The 20992-nt window shown below is 46.6% G+C and overlaps 1 protein-coding gene across 1 annotated transcript in view; it reads left to right on the top strand.

Moving 5' to 3' along the window:
* The window catches only part of GARS1 (glycyl-tRNA synthetase 1), a 29432-nt gene extending 20028 nt beyond the window's left edge, over positions 1 to 9404 (top strand). Inside the window, exons 13-17 of the mRNA XM_065628306.1 lie at positions 1464 to 1549; positions 4435 to 4544; positions 5758 to 5851; positions 7353 to 7543; positions 9042 to 9404. Coding sequence (XP_065484378.1) covers positions 1464 to 1549; positions 4435 to 4544; positions 5758 to 5851; positions 7353 to 7543; positions 9042 to 9167 — 607 coding nt within the window. The 3' untranslated portion in view covers positions 9168 to 9404. The remainder of the gene's footprint in view (positions 1 to 1463; positions 1550 to 4434; positions 4545 to 5757; positions 5852 to 7352; positions 7544 to 9041) is intronic.
* The last annotated feature ends 11588 nt before the right edge of the window (positions 9405 to 20992 follow it).

Genomic DNA, 20992 nt, shown 5'->3' with positions numbered 1-20992 from the left:
GGGTTAATTAGAGCTGCCTGAAACCACCTTCCTTGTGCGAGTGGGCTGAGTGGGTCGTCTGAAATGTTTTAGTGCTGTCCCTTCCACCGAGTCATTGCTGGTCGTCTGTCAGTGTATCTCTTGACATATGCGCATAAATGTGTAATTGTGGTATAAAAATATGTGTTTATCTGTATGGGAACAAGCTGTTGGCTTTGGTAGAATCATCCTATACGAGAGACACCTCTGTGAACTGGGAAATGTTTGCAGCTTCCCTACTCTGGTTGGAGAGTTGACCAGGACTGGCAGATAGTTTGGAACTTAATTTTAAAAATAATCAAGTAATTCTGTGAGCGATGGAACGAAATAGTTAAATGAGAACCAAAACTTGTGTGAGTATCCCCAGTGTTTAGTGACGTGCTTTAGAACCTGTTACATTCTTTGATTTATTGGGGCAACAATTTGTATGTTTTTCATTGACCTGTCTGCCTATATTCTTAACACGTGCAGGAACTAAAAATGTAAGAGGTCTCTACAGTTGTCAAATTTAGCTGAAAGAGGCCAACAGCTGTGTGTGTTATGAGAAGGGTAATGGTGCAATAATAAAAAATAAACTTTTATTTCCTTCTTGAAATGGTGCAAGGTGTAGGATCAATGAATACATTCCAGAATGGTAACATTTATCTCTTTTCTGTTTGTTTTATTTTTTTTTCCCTTGAACTAAGATTTATTTCTTTTACATTTCTATGAACGTGGAAATGTAGAAGAAACAGTAGCACTCAAAATGGGAAAAGAAACTGGTGCAGGATATGGTGATGTGTACACACATCAAAACCAGAAGAAAGTGAACTTAGTTCATCCAGAATCCCACTGAAATGATTCAATACGTGAGTTTTAAGCAGTATCCCGGGTTTCAATTGGTAGTGGAGTGCAAATCATGACTGTTGTTTAAACTCAGCATCCATTTGTAGTTAGAAGTTGCAAGTCAGCAAGGAGCAAGAAAAAGTAGTTAGGAGACCATAATGTCAAAAGCTTTAGAAATAGGCAATAAAATAACTATGCTGTGTCCTCTGCTTTGCGTGGTATCTGTGAAAATGCACGGTACCTTCTGACACAGCCCAGTTTTCATGACAATCCCATCAACAAGATATACGGTCTGCAGCAAGTGCCCATTTTTTGTGCCTCCCTTTTTAAATTTTAGTGTATGTGCTTCATCCTGAGATTTTTCCATTTCCTAGTTGAGTTTGCTTCAGGCTGTTAACCACAAGTTCACTGTGATTATGAAGGTGGTTGCTTTTAATGTAGATACAGTTATTTTATTGTTAAGGTTTTTTTAATGGGTATGCCACATGTTTCTTTCATCTCTGGGCTTTGGACTGGCTTCTGTTGTTACACTCTTAAAGTCAACCAACTGATGCATTTAAGAAAATATAAGTTGTTTATTTATTGCTGTAGCTTTTAAGTGACTTCTTTTTCCTTTGCAGGGAATTTACTGTTGAAACTGAAGGGAAAACTTTTAAATTAACGAAGGACATGGTTACTGTGAAGAGATTTCAGAAAACATTACATGGTAAATTTGTATCTTTGTTGTTTGATCATCAAAAATAAGAGGCAGATCAGGATATACTTTGAATGTGAACTTTATTAGTTGCATTGTCTTGTTAGTATTGTACAGTCGCACAGAAAAAATGCTAAATTTCTATGAAATTTGACAGTTGAAGAGAGTTGGAAAGCTTTCACACAGCAGTGGGATTTCAGTGACCATTGATGCAGGCCTGTCTGCCCGCTTCTCGCCAGCTCTGTCTAGCAATCAGTTTAATAGACTTTGGGTGGCGTGTTAAATTCATGCTGCTTCTGTCACATATTCTAGGATTCATGAGGTCCCACATGGTGCTAAGAACCAGCTGCTGCAGTGATGGAGGAGCTGGGGAAGGTGCAGCAGCTTTGGGAATGTTGATCTTCAATCCCACTGCAGCGCAGCAGATGGGCTGTGGCGTTTTGTTGGCAGGGCTGTGGGCAGAGCTCTGTGCTCAGAGCTCCTGTTGTCACTTCACCTCCTGGAGTCAAGTCTTCCAGCATCTGCCAGCTCTCCAGGCTGCTGTGCTGACGGCGTTCTTTAAGCCGACAGGTCCACTCAGTTCCTCTGGTAGTTGATAATCACACCAGCTTTGGTCAGTGACTGCATATCTGCAGAGCTTTTATCCTGGTGTGGGAAGTGGAGCCACAAAGATGCTGAACGGAGTGGAGCATCTCCCGTGTGAGGAAAGGCTGAGGGAGCTGGGGCTCTTGAGCTTGGAGAAGAGGAGACTGAGGGGTGACCTCATTAATGTTTATAAATATGTAAAGGGTGAGTGTCAGGAGGATGGAGCCAGGCTTGTCTCGGGGAGAACCAATGATAGGACAAGGGGCAATGAGTACAAACTGGAACACAGGAGGTTCCACTTAAATTTGAGAAGAAACTTCTTCTCAGTGAGGGTGACAGACACTGGAACAGGCTGTCCGGGGAGGTTGTGGAGTCTCCTTCTCTGCAGACATTCCAACCCGCCTGGACACCTTCCTGTGTAACCTCATCTGGGTGTTCCTGCTCTGGCGGGGGGGTTGGTTTGGATGAGCTTTCGAGGTCCCTTCCAATCCCTAAAGTTCTGTGATTCTGTGAAGTGGAGCTAGAAGGTAATTTCCCAAAATGTATGGATTTAGTTCCTCAAAGAAGTCTGGGGACAGGCTTTTTAGCAGGGCCTGTTATTATAATTCAAGGGGTGATGGTTTAAACTAAAGGAGGGGAGATTCAGGCCAGACATTCTTAAACTGAGGGTGGCGAAACCCTGGCCCAGGTTGCCCAGAGAGGTGGTGGATGCCCCATCCCTGGAGACATCCCAGGCCAGGCTGGACGGGGCTCTGAGCAACCTGAGCTGGTGCAGATGTCCCTGCTCATGGCAGGGGTGGCACTGGATGAGCTCTGGAGGTCCCTTCCAACCCAAACTATTCTATGATTCTAAGTCTTTCCAGCCAGCTCTGTAAGCTCATCACCCAAGGTCATTTGAGGAATCTTTGACAGAGCTGGAGACTGAGGTAGATTTTTTCCCCGGTTGATACTGTAACTAGTGGATCATCCTGCCCTAGGTTGGAAACATGATAAATGCTCCTAGGAAGGAGTAGAGCAACTTGTGGCATGTGCAGAATATATTTGTTCTTGCAGCTGCTGAGCCTTTGAGATGTGCAGGTGTCTTTCAGTCAGCACATTCTGCTGCTGTGCCAGGCTTTGATTCCTCACAACTTCAGAGAAGGAATCGAAGGTGTAACTGTTGGTGATTGTAGTATTGCAAGTTGCAAGTAGAACCCTTGTTGCTGGTTTTCCTTTAAATTTGTACATTTGGCATTTTAGCTGCTGTCTGCAAGCAGGAGGCAAAGCTTATGGTTTTCCTTCTCTTGTCTTGAAAACTGGTTCGTCAATGCACAAATAAAACACAACCATCCTTTTGGAAGGCGAGGTCCCACCCCAGCTTAGGTGCTGAATTGACTCTTCAGGCACGCAGAGCGGGAGAGCTGGATGCTACCCTTGATTTTTAAAAGCAGCTGATGCTCATAATTGTTGTTTTTTCTCCAGTTGCTATCTGAGGTTTTTCTAAAAAGCTGCACTGAGCAGGGCAGCTGTCCACTGAGCTCCTTTCATACAGAGGGGAGAAGGAGGAAAAAGCCCCTTTGACAGACACGTGGCAAGAACTGGAGAGAACGATGGGTATATAATGACGTAGCACATCACGTCTTCTGACAATTTTTGCAAACACGAACTAGTTGATCCTCGTTCTTTCCCGCTTTTGTGGGAGGATGGAGAATAAGGTTGTGGCAGCATTGAAGCAGATGAACAACTCAACAATACGGAGGAGGTCTTGGCTGGAGTTTGAGTTGGATCTGGAGTTCTGTGCTTCTCTGCTCAGACTGCTGGGTACCGAGGTTGTGTCTGTACATTAAACCGAAGTGGGCCAGGGATCGAGCGTTACGCTGCCATCATCTGGGCTGTTTAATTGTTAGCAAGTTCCCTGGCACAATTCTGGTTTATGCCAAATAGCAGTCTCTCAGATAACACCTGCACGTAGTTTGTGACTTGGTGCGGAGCAAGGACTGTTCCCAGCAAACAGTTTAGGTGAGACCTCGCTGTTGTGAAGTGGAAGAGGTTTTATCTGTGTGGATGCAAGTTGTGCTGTGCTGTTTGCTCTCAGGGGCAGAGATGGGGCCCTGACTTGTTATTTACAGCCTAAATACATTCTGTACATGGACTACGTCCAAGTCTCTGCTTCAGGTATTTGTATTTAGAGCAGAAATGTTTAACCTTTGATTTCCATGTGCTCAACTACATGGAATCAGAACTTCTGAACAGAAAGGCAGCTTCAGTACACACATCTTTTTTCTGTGTGTAAATTCTTTTTTAATGACGATGTGGGTTCTTTTGTGTTCCAGTGGAAGAAATCATCCCAAATGTAATCGAACCCTCGTTTGGTATTGGGAGAATCATGTACACAGTGTTTGAACACACATTCCACATCCGAGAAGGAGATGAGCAGAGAACGGTGAGCTTTTCTGCGGCTGGACCTCAACTTAAAACCAGCTGCAAGCATTTGCCTTTCCCTAATATACAGGGGAAGGACCAAAATAAGACTGCACAATACACAGTAGAGCTGGGAAAACCCAGGTGGGTTGTCGAATTGCTGTTTTTGCCAGCATACGTGTCACTTACACATACGCACTGAGAGCATTCTGTGAGTCTGTGTGTGTATGAGGCTCTCGCTGTATTACTGGCAAGGGGATGAGAAATTCCTCCTTCTGGATTCATATTTGGCAGTGTCCCATCGCTTAGAGAAAGGCGCCTCTTCAGTGTTTTATTCCTGCTCTCTTTGCTGCTTTTCCTGGAATCATAGCTCTGTGCAGCAAGGTGGACAATAGACCAACTGTTTCCTCAGTCCCCCATGAAATTAAATTTTCTCTGATTCAGGGCACCCCTAAAATCTTGGCCTGAAATGTTGCTGTAGCAGGGGACAGAGGGAAGTGTGTATTACATAGAGAGCAACAGCCCGTTCCAGCCAGTGCCCAAACTGTGATGCTCCACACCATTGCACGGAAGCTGCCTGTAAACTTGATCCTGGTTCCTGTTCATTGATTTTTTGGCTGCTGGTCTGTGTCTATAGAAAAGAAAAATAACAGCGCTCCTTAGCGTCTGTGGTTGCCGCAGGATGTGATACAGTGATGAGTGGGGGGAACAGGAATTCAGAGTTAAGATAGAGTTGACTTTCAGTCACAAACTGCTCATGAAGTCTAAAACTTTGGACTTCTCTTCCTTCTAGTACCCATTTACTTTCTATGTATCCTGGGCTGTGTTAAGTCTCAGTTGCATCACTGCTGTACCCTTAGAGGCCCTACTGATTGCCAGGAAAGATTTTTTTTTTTCCCATTTTGGAACATTTTTCTTTTCTGAGTGTGTCTCCAGAGGGTTCTGAAAACCTTTGAGCTGCATATACTCCATGTGCATGCAGAGTCTCTGTAGGAATCAAACAGGGAGCGAGATGATTGTGAGAACTCTTCCCTTTAGACTGTGCCTAATACTACATCATCTGGAAAGACCCTTCTACCCTTTTTTCTGTAATTCAAATGAGGTTCTTTTTCATCAGGAAGGGCTCTGGTAGACCTCTTTTGGTGAGAGGTAATATGTGGCTGTCAGGAGGGAAGAATCTGGCCTAACCATTCAACTTGTATTTATTTGTGTTCTTTCTTTTTTTTTTTTCTTAGTTCTTCAGCTTCCCAGCTGTTGTAGCACCATTCAAGTGCTCCGTTCTTCCGCTAAGCCAGAATCAGGAATTCATGCCTTTTGTCAAGGAATTGTGTAAGTGTATTAAGCACTGGGGGTCCGATGGGGATGTGAACTGGGAAGAAAGGTTTCTTCCTTGGTGGTATAGGGAGAAAATAGCATTGGGATCACCTGGCTCTCGTGAGCAGAGGCAGAGCCATCAAACTAAAACAGCTGAGTTGGTTGGCATCAGTCAGCCTTGGGTACCTATCAGACTTTTCAGTCTAGCCTCAAAAAAACAACTCCCTGCCCTTCCTAGTGTTGGTTTAGGGGCGGACCTGCTGGAAAGCAGCTCTGCAGACAAAGAATTGGGAGTTCTGGTTGACAACAGGTTGACCATGAGCCAGCAATGTGCCCTGGTGGCCAAGAAGGCCAACGGTACCTGGGGTGCATTAAGAAGAGTGTGACCAGCAGGTTGAGAGAGGTTGTTCTTCCCCCTCTGCTCTGCCCTGGTGAGGCCGCATCGGGAGTTCTGTGTCCAGTTCTGGGCTCCCCAGTTTAAGAAGGACAAGGAATTACTGGAGAGAGTCCAGCGGAGGCTACGAAGATGCTGAAGGGTCTGGAGCATCTTTCTGATGAGGAGAGACTGAGAGAGCTGGGTCTGTTTCAATGGTGCCCAAAACAGGATGAGGGGCAATGGGCACAGACTGAAACACAGGAGGTTCCATCTGGATATGAGGAGAAACTTCTTTCCTGTGAGGTGCCAGAGCCCTGGACCAGGCTGCCCAGAGAGGTTGTGGAGTCTCCTTCTCTGGAGACATTCAAACCCACCTGGACACATTCCTGTGTGATCTGCTCTGGTGACCCTGCTTTAGCAGGTGGGTTGGACTGGATGATCTCCAGAGGTCCCTTCCAACCCCAGCCAGTCTGTGATTCTGTAAAAGATGTTTGTTTTTTTCCCTTGTGTCAAAAAGAAACCTTGCCTACTGCTTGGGAGAAGCTGCCAGAAGCAGTGCTTCATTTACTATTTGTTTTTAATTAAATTCTTTTCTTGGCTCTTGTTGACCAGCTAATTTGTTAAATCAGTCCCAGAGCTGCTGAGTCTCCAAGCATGCTGTCAAAATGCCCACTGGTACCATCTGAAAGTGAGCACGTGAAGGATATGAATGCAGGCTGCATGTCAGACAGCGCCTTTTGCTGTCGGTGTCAGTTCTGCTCAGCACCTCACCTCCCCATGCTGCACATGCCCCTGCATGCGTGTAAGGCTGGCGTGTTCTTGAGGTGAAGCAGAGCTGTGGGACTGCAATGACAGGTTGAAGAAGTTGGTGACTTTGCTCTTTGGGTGAGAATCGAGTGATGCAATGTGGAGAGCTGTGAGAGTAGCTGTACCTGCGGGCTGGGTTTGAGCCTGGAGTCTTGGCAAGGGCTGAAACCTTGTGAAAATTAAAATGAGGGTCAGTGATGCTCCTTGAAACCACGACGTGTGGTCCCTCAGTTCAGGCAGTGCTGTGGGGGTGTGGGAGGCCTGTCCTGGGATCACATTGCCTGCTGAGGATGCAGCGAGTCCTGGTGACTCCCTTTTCCTTGCTTCTTGCAGCTGAAGCACTCACCAGGAACGGCATCTCTCACAAGGTAGATGATTCCTCTGGATCCATCGGCCGGCGCTACGCCAGGACTGACGAGATTGGCGTGGCCTTCGGCATCACGATCGACTTCGACACCGTTAACCGGACGCCTCACACCGCCACCCTGAGAGACCGTGACTCCATGCGCCAGATCCGAGCTGAGGTAAAGGGCAGGCAGGGGGGTTTGGTGCTCACAGAGCCCAGATTGTTTCTGGTGGGCTGGGGAAGAGCGTTACCTGCTATTTCTGATCCAGCAATGACTCTGAATTGCGCAGGAGCTGCCTCCAGCTCTTGTAGGCAATTTAGCTATTCTGAGAAATCCCCAGGGAAGGGATACTGGCCAAACAGAAGACGCTGGCACTGCTGCTCAAGTGAGGAGAGGCTTTTGTTTTCCTGGGGTACAGCAGAGGTGTTACTTTACTTGAAAGCCACTCCGTGTGCTGATTGCACTGCTCTTTAGAGTGCCTCTTCCTGAGTGAAGGCTGCTGAGTAAATGCATTTGCTGGGTTATGTCTGGCTTTCAAAGGCAGAGCTCCTCTGAATCTGCAGGCACCACAAGGCAGATTTCTGCCTAGTAGGAAGGCTCTAAAGAGGGATCTGGACTGGCTGGATCGTTGGGCTGAGGCCAGTTGGCTGAGGTTCAACAAGGCCAAGTGCCGGGTCCTGCACTTGGGTCACAACAACCCCATGAATGCTACAGGCTGGGGAAGAGCAGCTGGAAAGTGCCTGGGGGAAAGGGATCTGGGGGTGTTGATGGACAGTGGCTCAACATGAGCCAGTGTGTGTGTGCCCAGGTGGCCAAAAAGGCCACCAGCATCCTGGCTTGTATCAGGAATAGTGTGGCCAAGGGCAGTGACTGTCCCCTGTGCTGGGCACTGGGGAGGCCAAACCTCGAATCCTGGGGTCAGTTTTGGGCCCCTCACGACAAGAAAGCCCTTGAGATGCTGGAGCGAGTTGAGAGAAGGGAACGGAGCTGGGGAAGGGGCTGGAGCACAAGTGTGATGGGAGCGGCTGAGGGACCTAGGGGGTTCAGCCTGGAGAACAGGAGCTGAGGGGAGACCTTCTGATCTCTGACCTGCCTGAAAGGAGCTTGGAGCATGGAGGGGGTTGGTCTCCCAAGTAACAAGAGATAGGATGAGAGGAAATGGCCTCAGGTTGAGCCAGGGCAGGATTAGATTGGATATGAGGAAAAATTTCTTCCTGGAAAGGGTTGTCAGGCATTGGAACAGGCTGCTCAGGGCAGTGGTGGAGTCACCATCCCTAGAAGAGTTTAAAAGACATGTAGATGAGGTTCTCAGGGACATGGGTTAGTGCCAGTGTTGGGTTAACATTTGGACTCGATGATCTTGAGGGTCTTTTCCAACCAAAAATGATTCTCTCACACCACCAGGGTTGAACCTTGCTGTGATCCACCACAGCAACAGCTGGATTTCCCTCATGGGTCACCCTGGATAACTGAGCAGTCTGCCAAGATGACACAGGCTGTGATTTAAGATGTTCTCCTAATTAATGTGTTTTTCTCCCCAAAAATGAGCTTGCAGGGAGATATCTTGCACCCGTTCCGTTGCTCATGTGAAAATTACCCATATTTCCCAAGTAACCAACAGAGCAACCAGATTCTGCTGACTTTGTGTTTCATGTCGTTGTGACTTTGCCTGCAGATCTCTGAACTTCCTGCCATCATTCGTGACCTGGCGAACGGTTATCTAACCTGGGCTGACGTCGAGGCAAAATATCCACAATTTGAGGGACAAGAGACTGGCAAAAAGGACACAATAGAGGAATAAAGAAAAGGACCCGAAGTAAAATCCCGTCGAATGTCCACTTTTTACTGTTCATGTTAATATGAAATAAACTTATCATGTATTATTCAAAGCTGCATTGTTTGTGCACACAGGGACTATTTGTTCGTTCATTTTTTTTTCTTTCCTCAATTGCTGCCTGAATTTAACTTTAAAAACTGAAACAATTGCAGTCCAAGTTGAAGGTGTTACGAATAAAAACGCCATTATATATGCCTGCTTCTCTGTTTTCACGCAGCCTTGTGCTTTCTTCAGAAATTTTGTTTTGTTAGTTTGGTGGTTTTTTTCCCCTCCTACTTATGGCTGTGGGTGTTACAGCAGGAGAACACAGAGGGGGTAGAAAATCCTGTTCCAGTTTGTGTTCTTGCTTGGCAGGGTTGGTTTGCAGGGCTGAGGGCATGAGGAGCACAGAGAGCAGGGGCGCTGGCAATGTTGCTTTTTCATGGAATGTCTTTTTCGTGGAATGTTTTCTGGCAGCCACAACTGAAACCTGAGACTGCCCTAAGCAGGTGGGAGAAGATCCAGGTACCTTTTGACTTCTCCAGGTGCTGGAGAAATCGAAACCCACGTGGAATGTCACCTCGGTGTTTGGGAGCATTAAACCTGCCTGACCTGGACCGGTAAAGAGAGGCCTCGCACCCATTAGGTTGGTGCAAAAGTAATTGTGGTTTTGGACTGTAAATTTTAAATCATTATAACTGGGTTCAAACACATCTTTATTAGACAAAACAGGAATCGTTACAGTCAACACAGTTTTGCCAAGGAGAAAAAAGTTTGTTTCTTCCTGTAGCATAAAAATCCGTGCTTCGGGATTCGATGAACTCTTGAAAAGCATTTTCTTCATCCTGCTGGTTGTGGAACTGTTTTCCCTGCAAAAAGCCGTCGAGATGCTTGAAGAACTGGTAGTCAGTTGGCAAGAGGTCAGGTGAATACGGCAGATGAGGCAGAACTTTGTAGCCCAATTCGTTCCACTTCTGAAGCGTTGGTTGTGCGAGAAGAATCAGGCATTTTCTGTTGACCGATGCCAGCTGCAGGTGTTGCAGTTTTCACTGCATCTCCTTGCTTTGCTGAGCATCCTCAGCTGTGACGGTTTTGCTGAGATTCAGGAAGGTGCAATGGATCAGGGAGAAGCTCTTGGGGGGGCTCTGATCTCATGCCTGAAAAAATTCCCAAAACTCCCAGTGTGGAGAAGCAAAGTTGGTGTTTCAATGGGAAGACCCTGAGTGGTGCAGCTGGAGGCTGCAATTTCCCTGCCTGCCCTGATAACTAAATCTGAAGAACTGATTCCCCACTTTTCTTCAGCCCTGGTGTAAATAAAGCATCTGCCACCGCTGGCACCATCGTCTGCAGCTGCATAAGCCTCCTCTAAGATGCTTTAGCCGCGTTAGAGCCTCATGTAAGCAGGTATGACACTTGGCAAGGAAAGGTTTAAACAACAACAACAAAAAGAATGCAGAAAAGGATGCTGGAAAACATTGACTGTTTTGTGTGACTGGAAGCTTCTTTCTCTGTGCTAGCAGCTGATATTAATACCTTCTCCAGACTGGCAGGCAGACAATAATTTGTGAGCATTTCTGAGTGATTTTCTTTAGTTTTAGCTAAACTTCTGCAGAAGCAGAAGGACTGGGGGCATTGTGGAGGGAGGGGCTGGTGGAGTTACCATGCCCATAAATCACTGTGCTGCTGATTTCATAGAATCATAGAACAGTTTGGGTTGGAATGGACCTTCAAAGCTGAGATGCCCCAGAATGCAGGCAGTGATGACAAATTTTACAGTGATGTGTAGGGTGAGCTAAACTCTATCAGGCCAAAGAGGGTATTGAAAGCCATAGAAACATGGAATAATTTGGGTTGAAGGGACCTCCAAAGCTCATCCAGTGCCCCCCCTGCCATGAGCAGGGACATCTGCACCAGCTCAGGTTGCTCAGAGCCCCGTCCAGCCTGGCCTGGGATGTCTCCAGGGATGGGGCATCCACCACCTCTCTGGGCAACCTGGGCCAGGGTTTCACCACCCTCATTGTAAAAAATTTCTTCCTCACGTCTGTCCTGAATCTCCCCTCCTTTAGTTTAAAACCATCACCCCTTGTCCTGTCCTAACAGACCATTTAGTTTCATTTTGCTGGGCTTGGTTGCATGCGGGCACTGCTTTCAGTTGTCCTTTTCCTCCTTTCCCTCCTCAAACTGCATCCTTGAGTGAAACTGGCAGTTTTCTGGGTCTGCCTTCTGCCTAGAAGGGGTAGATGGACAGAGATGCCTGACCTGGAGCGGGGTGAACACACTGGGGTGTTTCTTTGACCTGGGGCTGCTCCAGGTACCTGCAACGTGGAAGCCATGGAGATGCATGCCCTGGATCCCATCATTGTCTTTGGAGCAGTGGCTGGAAACTCAGGTCAGCTCCTGTTTGTCCATCTCCCTGCTGCTCTGTGTGCTTGAAAAAGGTAATTAAACACCTCCCCGCTGCCAGCAAACACAAAAGTGCTATTTTCTTAATGTAAGAACAGATAAAAGTGTGCAGCCATGAGTGAGAAACCATCACCCAGGAACTAATTAGCAAGTTGTGTCTCCACTTCACTGCTTGGCCTTCAAAGGGGAGCGTTAGCCCAGGATGCAGGTAAGCCCTGCGTGTTGTTTGTAGTTAAAAACCTTGTTATTTAAAATACAAACAAGCCCTGGAACCAACTGCACTATGTTAAATCCCTTCAAGTGGAGACCTGACCAACGCAAGCCGCAACTGAGGTGCTCCTGCTGTTGCCGAGGGCAAGGGGTGGAACAGGCTGCCCAGGGACGTGGTGGGGTCACCATCCCTGGAGGGGTTTAAAAGATGCAGAGATGAGTCTCTTAGGGACATGGTTTAGTGCTAGAGTCAGATTATGTTTGGACTCAATAATCCTGAGGGTCTCTTGCAACCAAAATGATTCTATGCTTTTGGAGGAGGTGGAATCCGGAGCCCTCCAGACAGATGCTGACGGCGGCTGCCCCAGCCCTGCCTGGTGTCCCTGGGCAGCTGAGCTGCTCATCCCCTTCTTATCTCACAGCCCCTGTCACTATGAGAAGTAGCCACCTGAAAATGCGTGTTCTTGTCCTGACTATTACGCACGTGATTTGCAAGAAAGGTGCTTTCCTCACTTGTGTTTCAAGTAAACAAATAAAAAAGGTTGGGACATGTCCGAGGACATAATTAAAAGTTTTAGGGCGGTCCTCACCAGAACGGTGCAGATTTTACTTGCTGCTCCAGTGATGCAAAGCAGCAATTTGCCGGGTTTTGACAGCATCTGTGTGGATTCCTGACTGCCGGGAGCTGCACCCATCACCTGGTGGGTACCAAATAACCGTGTGCCGGGACTCTGACCAGCACTCAGTCACGCAGCGATCTTCAAACTCCTCAAAGCAAACTGCAAAAAATCGTTCAGAAGGGATTGTCTAAATGCCACTTTGCCTAAATCCACCCGGAGAGGGCTCTGCCTTTTGTTTGCTGATGCTCAGAGCTGATGGGAGCGGAGCAGGGTGCACCCTTCAGCACCCACTTCCCAGAAGAGGGTGCTGTCAGGCAGAAAATAAAGAGCGCAAGGAGGTTTTTAGACATCGAAACTGTATGTTTTATTTTTAACTCTTCTGGTTGTGCTGCAGCCCTGGACCTCTAAAGCTCTTTGTTAATTCAGTGGCTGAAAATGCTGTTGCAACGTGGATTTTAATGCGAGATGACAATCGTAAGAAAGTCTTAGAAATGTAATTGATAGTTGTTCTTCTGGGGAGCGCATATCTGGGGTGTAAGAGTGAAGTTTGGATCCCCCTGCCATGAGATTATGGAGCTGGGGGTATCCATCTGATTAAATGTAATTATTTACAGCACAGATGGTTGTAACCTCCTTGGTAGCATCTGTGATCAGGAGTCTCGAGCACTTAAGTCTCAGTCTTAAGTGGGCATTCTGGGCATCGCAAAACCACCGGTTTTGCTCTGTTGATGGACGGGGACACCGGAGAGGGGAGCACAGACAACGCTGAAGGTGTGAACCTTGCCTAGCCTGTGCATTGCAAAAATCCCCCTGGTTTATTACCAAAAAAAAAAAAAAAGCTGAAGGTGACAGGCTTGTCTTAACAAAGACAGATCCAACAGATGTACTTTGGAAATTCAGCTTAAACCTTTTTGATTCCTATCTTTGCTGTGACCTGCAATTCACCTTCTGCGCCAGATCGGCAAAGTTTATTATTTATAAGCGGGGGCTGCTGAACCTCAATCTAACTCTGCATCGCTCTGCAACACTCATTTCCATGTTCTATCAAGGGCTGATCATGTAACACTCCACTTTCTGCTGTAATCTGCGGCTATCTCCCCTGCAAGGGGATGGGAGAATATTGCTCATTCATTTCGTAAAGCTACAAAACCGGACTCTAGCTCTGAATTTAGACAGTATTAAGAGTCATCCCCACTTTTAGGAAGTGTGTGAAGAAGGGCAGTAGAAAAGAAAGGTTCGTTTTCTCTTCTAATCTAAGAACTGGTGAATAGTCAATAAAATTGGCAGGTGACAGCTTTGAAACAGCTACTGGGAGGAAAGATCACTGTGTGTTTGTGCTGCTCTTCCTCGCTATGCTTTGCACCTTCTGGTGGTCATTGTCTGGTCCGTGAAGACTTCGAGGTGTGGGAAGAACCAAAATCACAATCCGTTCTTTTCCCAGCGTTCAGCACACAAATCAACCCACACAAGCTAAATCCATCCACGCCAACCTTTAACTGATCCAGTGCTAAGGGCAACGCTTGAGCCAATTGCTCTGTAATTGGGTTAAACAGGCGCTGCTTCAGATCAGGCCTCTACGTCTTCATTTATAAATTGATGAGAAATGCAGCTGCTTTACAGCAAGAAAAGAAAGAAACCCTCAGTGTGTATTCTCCAAAACCCAAAGCAAAGAAAGCTTGTCGGAGATTTTCCTTTTCGGTTTTCAATTTGGGAACAGCGCAAAGCTCTGCTCTTTCTTCAAAGGCTTCACATGAGTGAAAGGGGTATTTATATGAAACGTGATGTTACAGCAACTGATCAGGAGCCCAAGAATAAGGATTCCTGATCCTCTCTCAGGTAAATAATTTCATATTTCTGAAGTTTGGTTTCCTCCGGTGTTTGGCAGCAATAGCAGCAGTGTTCGGAAAGTGTTTTTTGAGCTGGTTATACTGGTGGATATTTGCTACCCTCCCACTAACCCCAGCAGGTCCTGGCTGAGGTCCTCTGCCCGTTCACGCTTATCCAGAAGGCAATTCCCAATTGCATAATCCTCAAAAGGCATCAAAAATGAGCAGAGGTCTCATTCCTCCCTTTGCTGGCTGTCCCTGCTCTGATCAGGAGCCCCTCGGTAATTTTCCAAATCCTGCAACTCCATTTGCAAAAATATAATGATGAAAATCCCATGATTGAATTTTATGCCTCTTGGGGGAAATCAGATATTAAATAATAAATATATATAATATCCTCCAGCCCAAACCCTGCTGGTCACTAATACCTACAGATTAATTGTACTAATCCAGTGTGATCAAGGGGAGATGGTTGGCTACTTGGCACTATTTTGGTCCCTTGCTTATGAAACTCCATCTCTGTGTTTGAAAGAAAAGTCTTTACATAACTGTAATCACTCAGATAAGAAAAGGACTAAACTGTCCTGAAACATTTTATCTTCTGCACAGATGCTGCCTATGAATTTTGACTTGATTAAATAACACGGCAGCATAATATTTTGTTCTGAATAGCGAATGTCTCTCTGTGAGGGGGAAGGAGCAAGTTTGCTCTCTCGACTGGCTGTTTGGTGTGAACAGAAATGGGGATTGATGGAGGCTGGAGGATCCAGCAACGCACCTGGTTGGTGAGAATTGCTCGGAAAATAGCTCAGGGACACTGGAAAGAAATATCCTGTTGTGTCAGTGAATGGCCTGTGATACACACCTGGCTCAGAGAGGTCCCCAAATGTGTACCACGGGTGCCATCACAAACCACAAAGCAAAATTAAGATCTGGGGAAAACCAAAGGAGGGCAGCTGGAGCACCTGGGCACCAGCATCTTAGCTGAGTGCACCAGCAAAGGGTTTGTTAAAGTGTTTTGTATCTTTTCCACCATCTCTACTTCTTGCTTGTTAAAAAAGGGTCTTCTCATGTCCCGAGAAGCATGGCATTGGGCTGGCACAGAGACGTGTGGCTTTAGGATGCTCATGCAAGGTGTGAACATGAACAAGACAGACCTTGTCCTTGTTTCCTGTCCTGCTGCTCATTTCCCATTGATGAGCTCCTGTTTGTAAAGCTACAATCACCAGCAAACAGTAACGACCTGAGCAGGAGACGACCGCGATGCACCAGGTGCTTCGAGACAAGTTTTCTCATCAGTCACAGTTTTCACCTGTATTTTGCCTCTGCGAATGACTGATTTTTGCAGACTCATTTACATCAAGATGAGTGAGGACCTTCCATGTGCTTTTCCAAATGTTTGTAGAGAGAACTGGAAAGTTAAGTCCCTTCTCAGTGATTCCTACAGCGAAACCTCAGTTTCACATAATCCCTTGTTCAGACCTGCCATGATGAAGACGTTGGTGTCCTGGTCCCAGGTGGATGCTTCCACTCCAAGCTCTCACCTCCTCTACCTCCGTCCCATTCGGGATAACTTGAATCCAACAGCACTAAAGCACAGCTTTTTTTAGAACAGCTTTTTTATTAGAAAAATAGAGGCAAACCATCTGCAAAACAGAAGAAATACAGAAAAAGTATAGGGGAAAGAGGTGAATTCTGTAGCTGAAGCACCCTATGTGGCAAAAGTGTGCCGGTATGTGATATTAAAAAGAAGGACAATTGCAAAATGTAACTTATTTTGCTTTGTAAGAAGAATTGTAAGGAAGAACAGTGAATAACGTTGGATCATATGTTAATATTCCAGCAGGTGTCCACAACTCCTGTTAGTTCCTCTGTCTTCTGCACAGCTACCTTCTGCTTACCAATAAATAAAAACCAAATCATGAAAAATGTACCTGGGAAATAATAATTTCCCTCTGTGTGGATTATACCAGCATTTCCACACCCCACCAGCTCACTCCCTCAGGAAAACGCAGGGCTGGGACCTGCAGACAGAGATTCATCAGCACAGTGCAGCACAGCCAACCAATTGTTAAGGGCTGGGATGTTTTTGCAACAGAGGCACCTGCAGTGCTGGCTCCGTGCTCTGATTGTGTCGAATAACCACTGGCAGCCTGTGTCCCTGCAGCCCCTGCTCTTTTCATGAATACACTGGCTGCTGTGGTCTAAAACCACCATGAACTGATGGGGATGTCTCTCTCTGAACCCAGCTCCCCTTTGCAGCCCATGGACATGTAGCCAGTAGGGTTGATGAAGTCCTGAAGTCTCATCCTAGAGTGGGCATGTAAATAGGGTTAAAAATAACTTTCTCCATCTTTCTCTCCTTTGATTTTAGATAGATGACCAGCTCAGATGTTTACATCTGTGCTGTAGAGACTTTTAGATCTGTGCTCTCCTATGAGGACAGGCTGAGAGAGTTGGGATGTTCATCCTGGAGAAGGCTCCAGGGTGACCTTATTGCAGCCTTTCAGTACTTAAAAGGAGCCTGTAAGAAAGATGGGGACAGACTTTTTAGCAGGGCGTGTTACGACAGGACAAGGGGTGATGGTTTTAAACTAAAGGAGGGGAGATTCAGGCCAGACATGAGGAAGAAATGTTTTACACTGAGAGTGGTGAAACGCTGGCCCAGGTTGCCCAGAGAGGTGGTGGATGCCCCATCCAGTGCCACCTCTGCCATGAGCAGGGACATCTGCACCAGCTCAGGTTGCTCAGAGCCCCGTCCAGCCTGGCCTGGGATGTCTCCAGGGATGGGGCATCCACCACCTCTCTGGCCAACCTGTTACAGAATCATAAACCAGTTTGCGTTAGAATCATCAGTTCATCACGCACTCACCAAAACCATAAATATCATAGAATCACAGAATGTTCTGAGCTGGAAGGGACCCACAAGGATCACAGAGTCCAACTCCTGTCCCTGCACAGGACAACCCCACAGGTCACACCGTGTGTCTGAGGACGTTGTCCAGTCTCTTCTCGAACACTGTCAGGCTTGGGGCCGTGACACCTCCCTGGGGAGCCTGTTCCAGTGTCCAGCACCTCTGGGTGAAGAACCTTTTCCTCATGTCCAACCTAAACCTCCCCGGCACATCTTCCTGCCATTCCCTCGGGTTCTGTCACTGGTCACTAAAGAGAAGAGTTCGGTGCCTGCCCCTCCTGCTCCCCTTGTGAGGAAGCTGAAACTTCCATGAGTTCTTCCCTCAGTCTCCTCTTTTCCAGGCTGAACAAACCAAGTGACTTTAGCCGCTCCTCATACGGCTTCCCCTCCAAACCCTTCACCAACTTCGTGTTCCTCTTCTGGACACTCTCCAGTAGCTTTATCTCCTTTTTATCCTGTGTCCCCAGCTCTGCACACAGTGGATGCTCCAGGTGAGGCCGCCCCAGCGCAGAGCAGAGCGGGACAATCCCCTCCCTGCCCGGCTGGCCATGCTGTGCTGGATGCACCAGGACACGGGTCCCTCTTGGCTCCAGGGACACTGTTGGCTCATGTTCAACTTGCTGTCGACCAGAATGATCTTCAGGAAAAAAAAAAAAAAACAACATTATAACCCAGTTTTGAAACCTTGGAAAAAGCAGCTCCAGTTTTCCTTGACCTTTTGGGTAGGAAGTTTTGGGCCCTGCAATACCGGCTGAAGAAGCGTGTGCCCTTGACTATGCACAATGCACCACAGCTCATCTGGGCAGCAAAAAGCCTCTTAGTAATTTCTGTCTGCTGCCCCCAAGGCCAACACTTTGAGAAATGACTAGGAACAACTAGTTTACAAGGCTGCTTAGCTTGTAGTTGACAATAGCATAGAATTATAGAATATTTGGGGTTGGAAAGGGACCTTCAAAGCTCATTTAGTCCACCCCCCCTGCAATGACCAGGGACATCTTCAGCCAGATCAGGTTGCTCAGAGGACCGTCCAGCCTGGCCTTGAAACGTTTGGTTTCCTCCTAAAGCCCATTTCTTCCCAAAGTGAGCTCACATCAATGCTGTTTCCAGCTCTCCTGCAGGAACTGTTTTTCCACTCTGCAGACATGTCTAAAGGCAAATGAACTTCAGTACAGGTACAATGATGGCTTTTTCTTGCAGGACTTCAAAACCCTGTTACTCTCCTAGTAGAAAGTGTCCTCTATGTTCAGACCCTCACTGCTCAGTCTGTTTCATTCCTCAGAGGCCAACACACATGCAGAAATGAGAACAGTCTGTATCTTATTCAACTTGCAAAGTATCTTACCCTTTTCTTCAGATGATGAAGAAGGGTAAGATCTTGTGACTTGGTAGGGAAAGTTCTCCAGATCTCTGCTTCCCACTTGTGCTTTTGCAGTGACTTGTAGGAGGTCAATGTCTTTGAAACTGCAGCTCCCCAGGGAAGAGGCCAGATTGAAGCAGAGGAGACAGAAATCTTGGAGTGGAAAAAACCAGCGAGCTATCCTTAGGAAGGATAGCAATGGGCTGTAATCGCCTCTTGTGCAATTAGATGGGGGCACTGGCTCCAAGCATGCCTTGGCTACAGGCGGTTCGGCTTGATAACCTGGTCCCATGTGCTGCTACCTGGTTGCATCACTTTGGCCCTGGATGGCATCAGTGGTAGCTAAGGTGTGGTGGTAAGTAAATACTGATTCCCCAGGAAAGCTGCTAGTAGAAAGTGAACAGATAAAGCATGTGTGATACTGAGTGTCCTGTTGCTCACCCAGTTTTCACCCTGGTCTTTTTCCTCTCCTCACTCCCCATCTGTGGGGACACCAGGCTCCCTGCAGCCTGGGATTCTTGAAGAAGTTCTCATGGGAACTATCATGTTCTCAAAGGACAAATAAACATCCCAGGACACTTATGTCAGAGCAGATGCTTGCTCTGGCCCAAAGACTCTCTCATTCCCACCATACTAGAATATGCTGAGCACCAATTAGCTCCACGAGTCGCATCAATGAATGAAATATGCACTTTTGCACCAGTGCTCCCAACACAACCCATCTGAATCTCTCCTCCAAACAGGCTATGCTGAACGCTGGAGACTGAACTGATGCTCAGATGACACACACGGATAGTCAATGAGTCAAGGAGGTGATCAAAAAAAGGTCCCACAGCCAAATTCCTCCTGAAATCTGGAAAAACAATGTGCATGGCTAGAAATAGGACAGCAATTGTGTCAAGACATGCCGTACCTGACCTACTGTGCAAGACCAGAAGAGTTCTTTTTAGAAGTCACCAGAGCTTTGATCTCTCTTTTTTTAATTTAACTTTTACTTTGATTTAACTCCATTGGTTTCAGCTTGATCACACTGAATTTACTGTATAACCTGAAGGCAAAATCAGATCTTGTGGGCGTCCTTTTCACTTGGTGACTGAAACTGCTCAGTGAATGATTAGAGATGTGGTTTTCTGCACAAAATCCGTGCAGTGGAGAATGAGCAATTATTTAGATTTTAAACATTTTATTATTATTATCTGGAAGCCTTTTTAATGGGTTTAGGGAGGAAAGGATGAAGGCTGTTTTGCTGCTGGGGGGTGAGGATTTGGCTTTGTTCAATCCTCAGATAAATCCATTTTTTCTCATAGAGCTGGGATTATTCCATGGTCCTCATCCAAACCCAAAACGACTGTCAGCAGCAGACACCAGCGCTGGCAGCCCAAACTACCTACAAAGCATCTCTTGGGAGATGTCCTTGAGAAAGTCATAACGTAGCATCCCAGGCAGATCTTGGTGGTACCGAAGGAAGACTCAGTTTTTACCTAGAACATTGTGCTCCCTCAGTGGGACATTAGTATGGAGTTTATTTAGCTCATGGATGAAAACACCCATACTCAGGGCATTGTTTCAGTTTCCGACACCATGGTATCTGGTCTAATTTGAAATGCCCTTCTTGGCCTCCTATTTCTCATCCACAAAGGTCAAGGCCTCCCATAAGGCATGTGTCTTTCTAGCCCTATGCAGACACCTCAGGGTACTTCACATGGTACCTGTGCGTGGGTCATTTACTGGAGCCCTGCGGTCAGTATGTGGATGTCTGAGCTTTCAGCATGGCTGGTGGAGAACTGGTCAACTCATCACCAACAACATCCATTTGGTTACCACTCATGCATCTTGCTCTGGCAGTGTTCACCTGCTGCACTGCGGATAAAATGTACTGTGGTTCCCTCAGTGATGGCTTGTGAAAAAAAGTAACCAACCAACCAAACAAAAAAAGAGCCTCACCTTGTTTCCTTTTTTCTTTAAATAATTCCTTTATTGAGGAGATATTACAAACTATTCAGCCGTGATTTCCCCCACAGGCTGGGACACCCACACTGGCCATGGTCAATGGTGAAAGATCCAGTGATGACCAGGAAAGCTGCTGACATTGACTCACTGCCCTCTCTATGTGCAGGGACACAATAATACAATTGGAAAACCTCTCATACCAGTTCCTCTTCCTAGTAAAAAATCTCTATGGCCCTATGCTAGGTTAGTTATAAGAAAATAAATGCCAGACATCCAGCGAGAGTTTCCCAGTCCTGCAGTGAAGTATCTACTCACCATATGGCCCAGACCTATTTTACTAACAGGGGTGTTCCTTAGTCACACCCAGAACATCCTAAACTTGTTGTTTTCCCCTCTATGTCAGTCTTTTCTGCCTCAGAAATGAACCTCCACCAGGTTAGAGGGAACGCTTCATATCAATAAACTTGGCTACAGTTCACAGGTGAGAGGACAGAGGTAGGCTCCTTCAGAGCCTGTTTGGGCTTGCTTTG

This window comes from Caloenas nicobarica, chromosome 2 (genome assembly GCF_036013445.1).
Source record: "Caloenas nicobarica isolate bCalNic1 chromosome 2, bCalNic1.hap1, whole genome shotgun sequence".
Lineage (NCBI taxonomy): Eukaryota > Metazoa > Chordata > Aves > Columbiformes > Columbidae > Caloenas > Caloenas nicobarica.
Note: the sequence above shows the minus strand (reverse complement) of the source record. Positions and strands in the feature narration are given on the sequence as shown.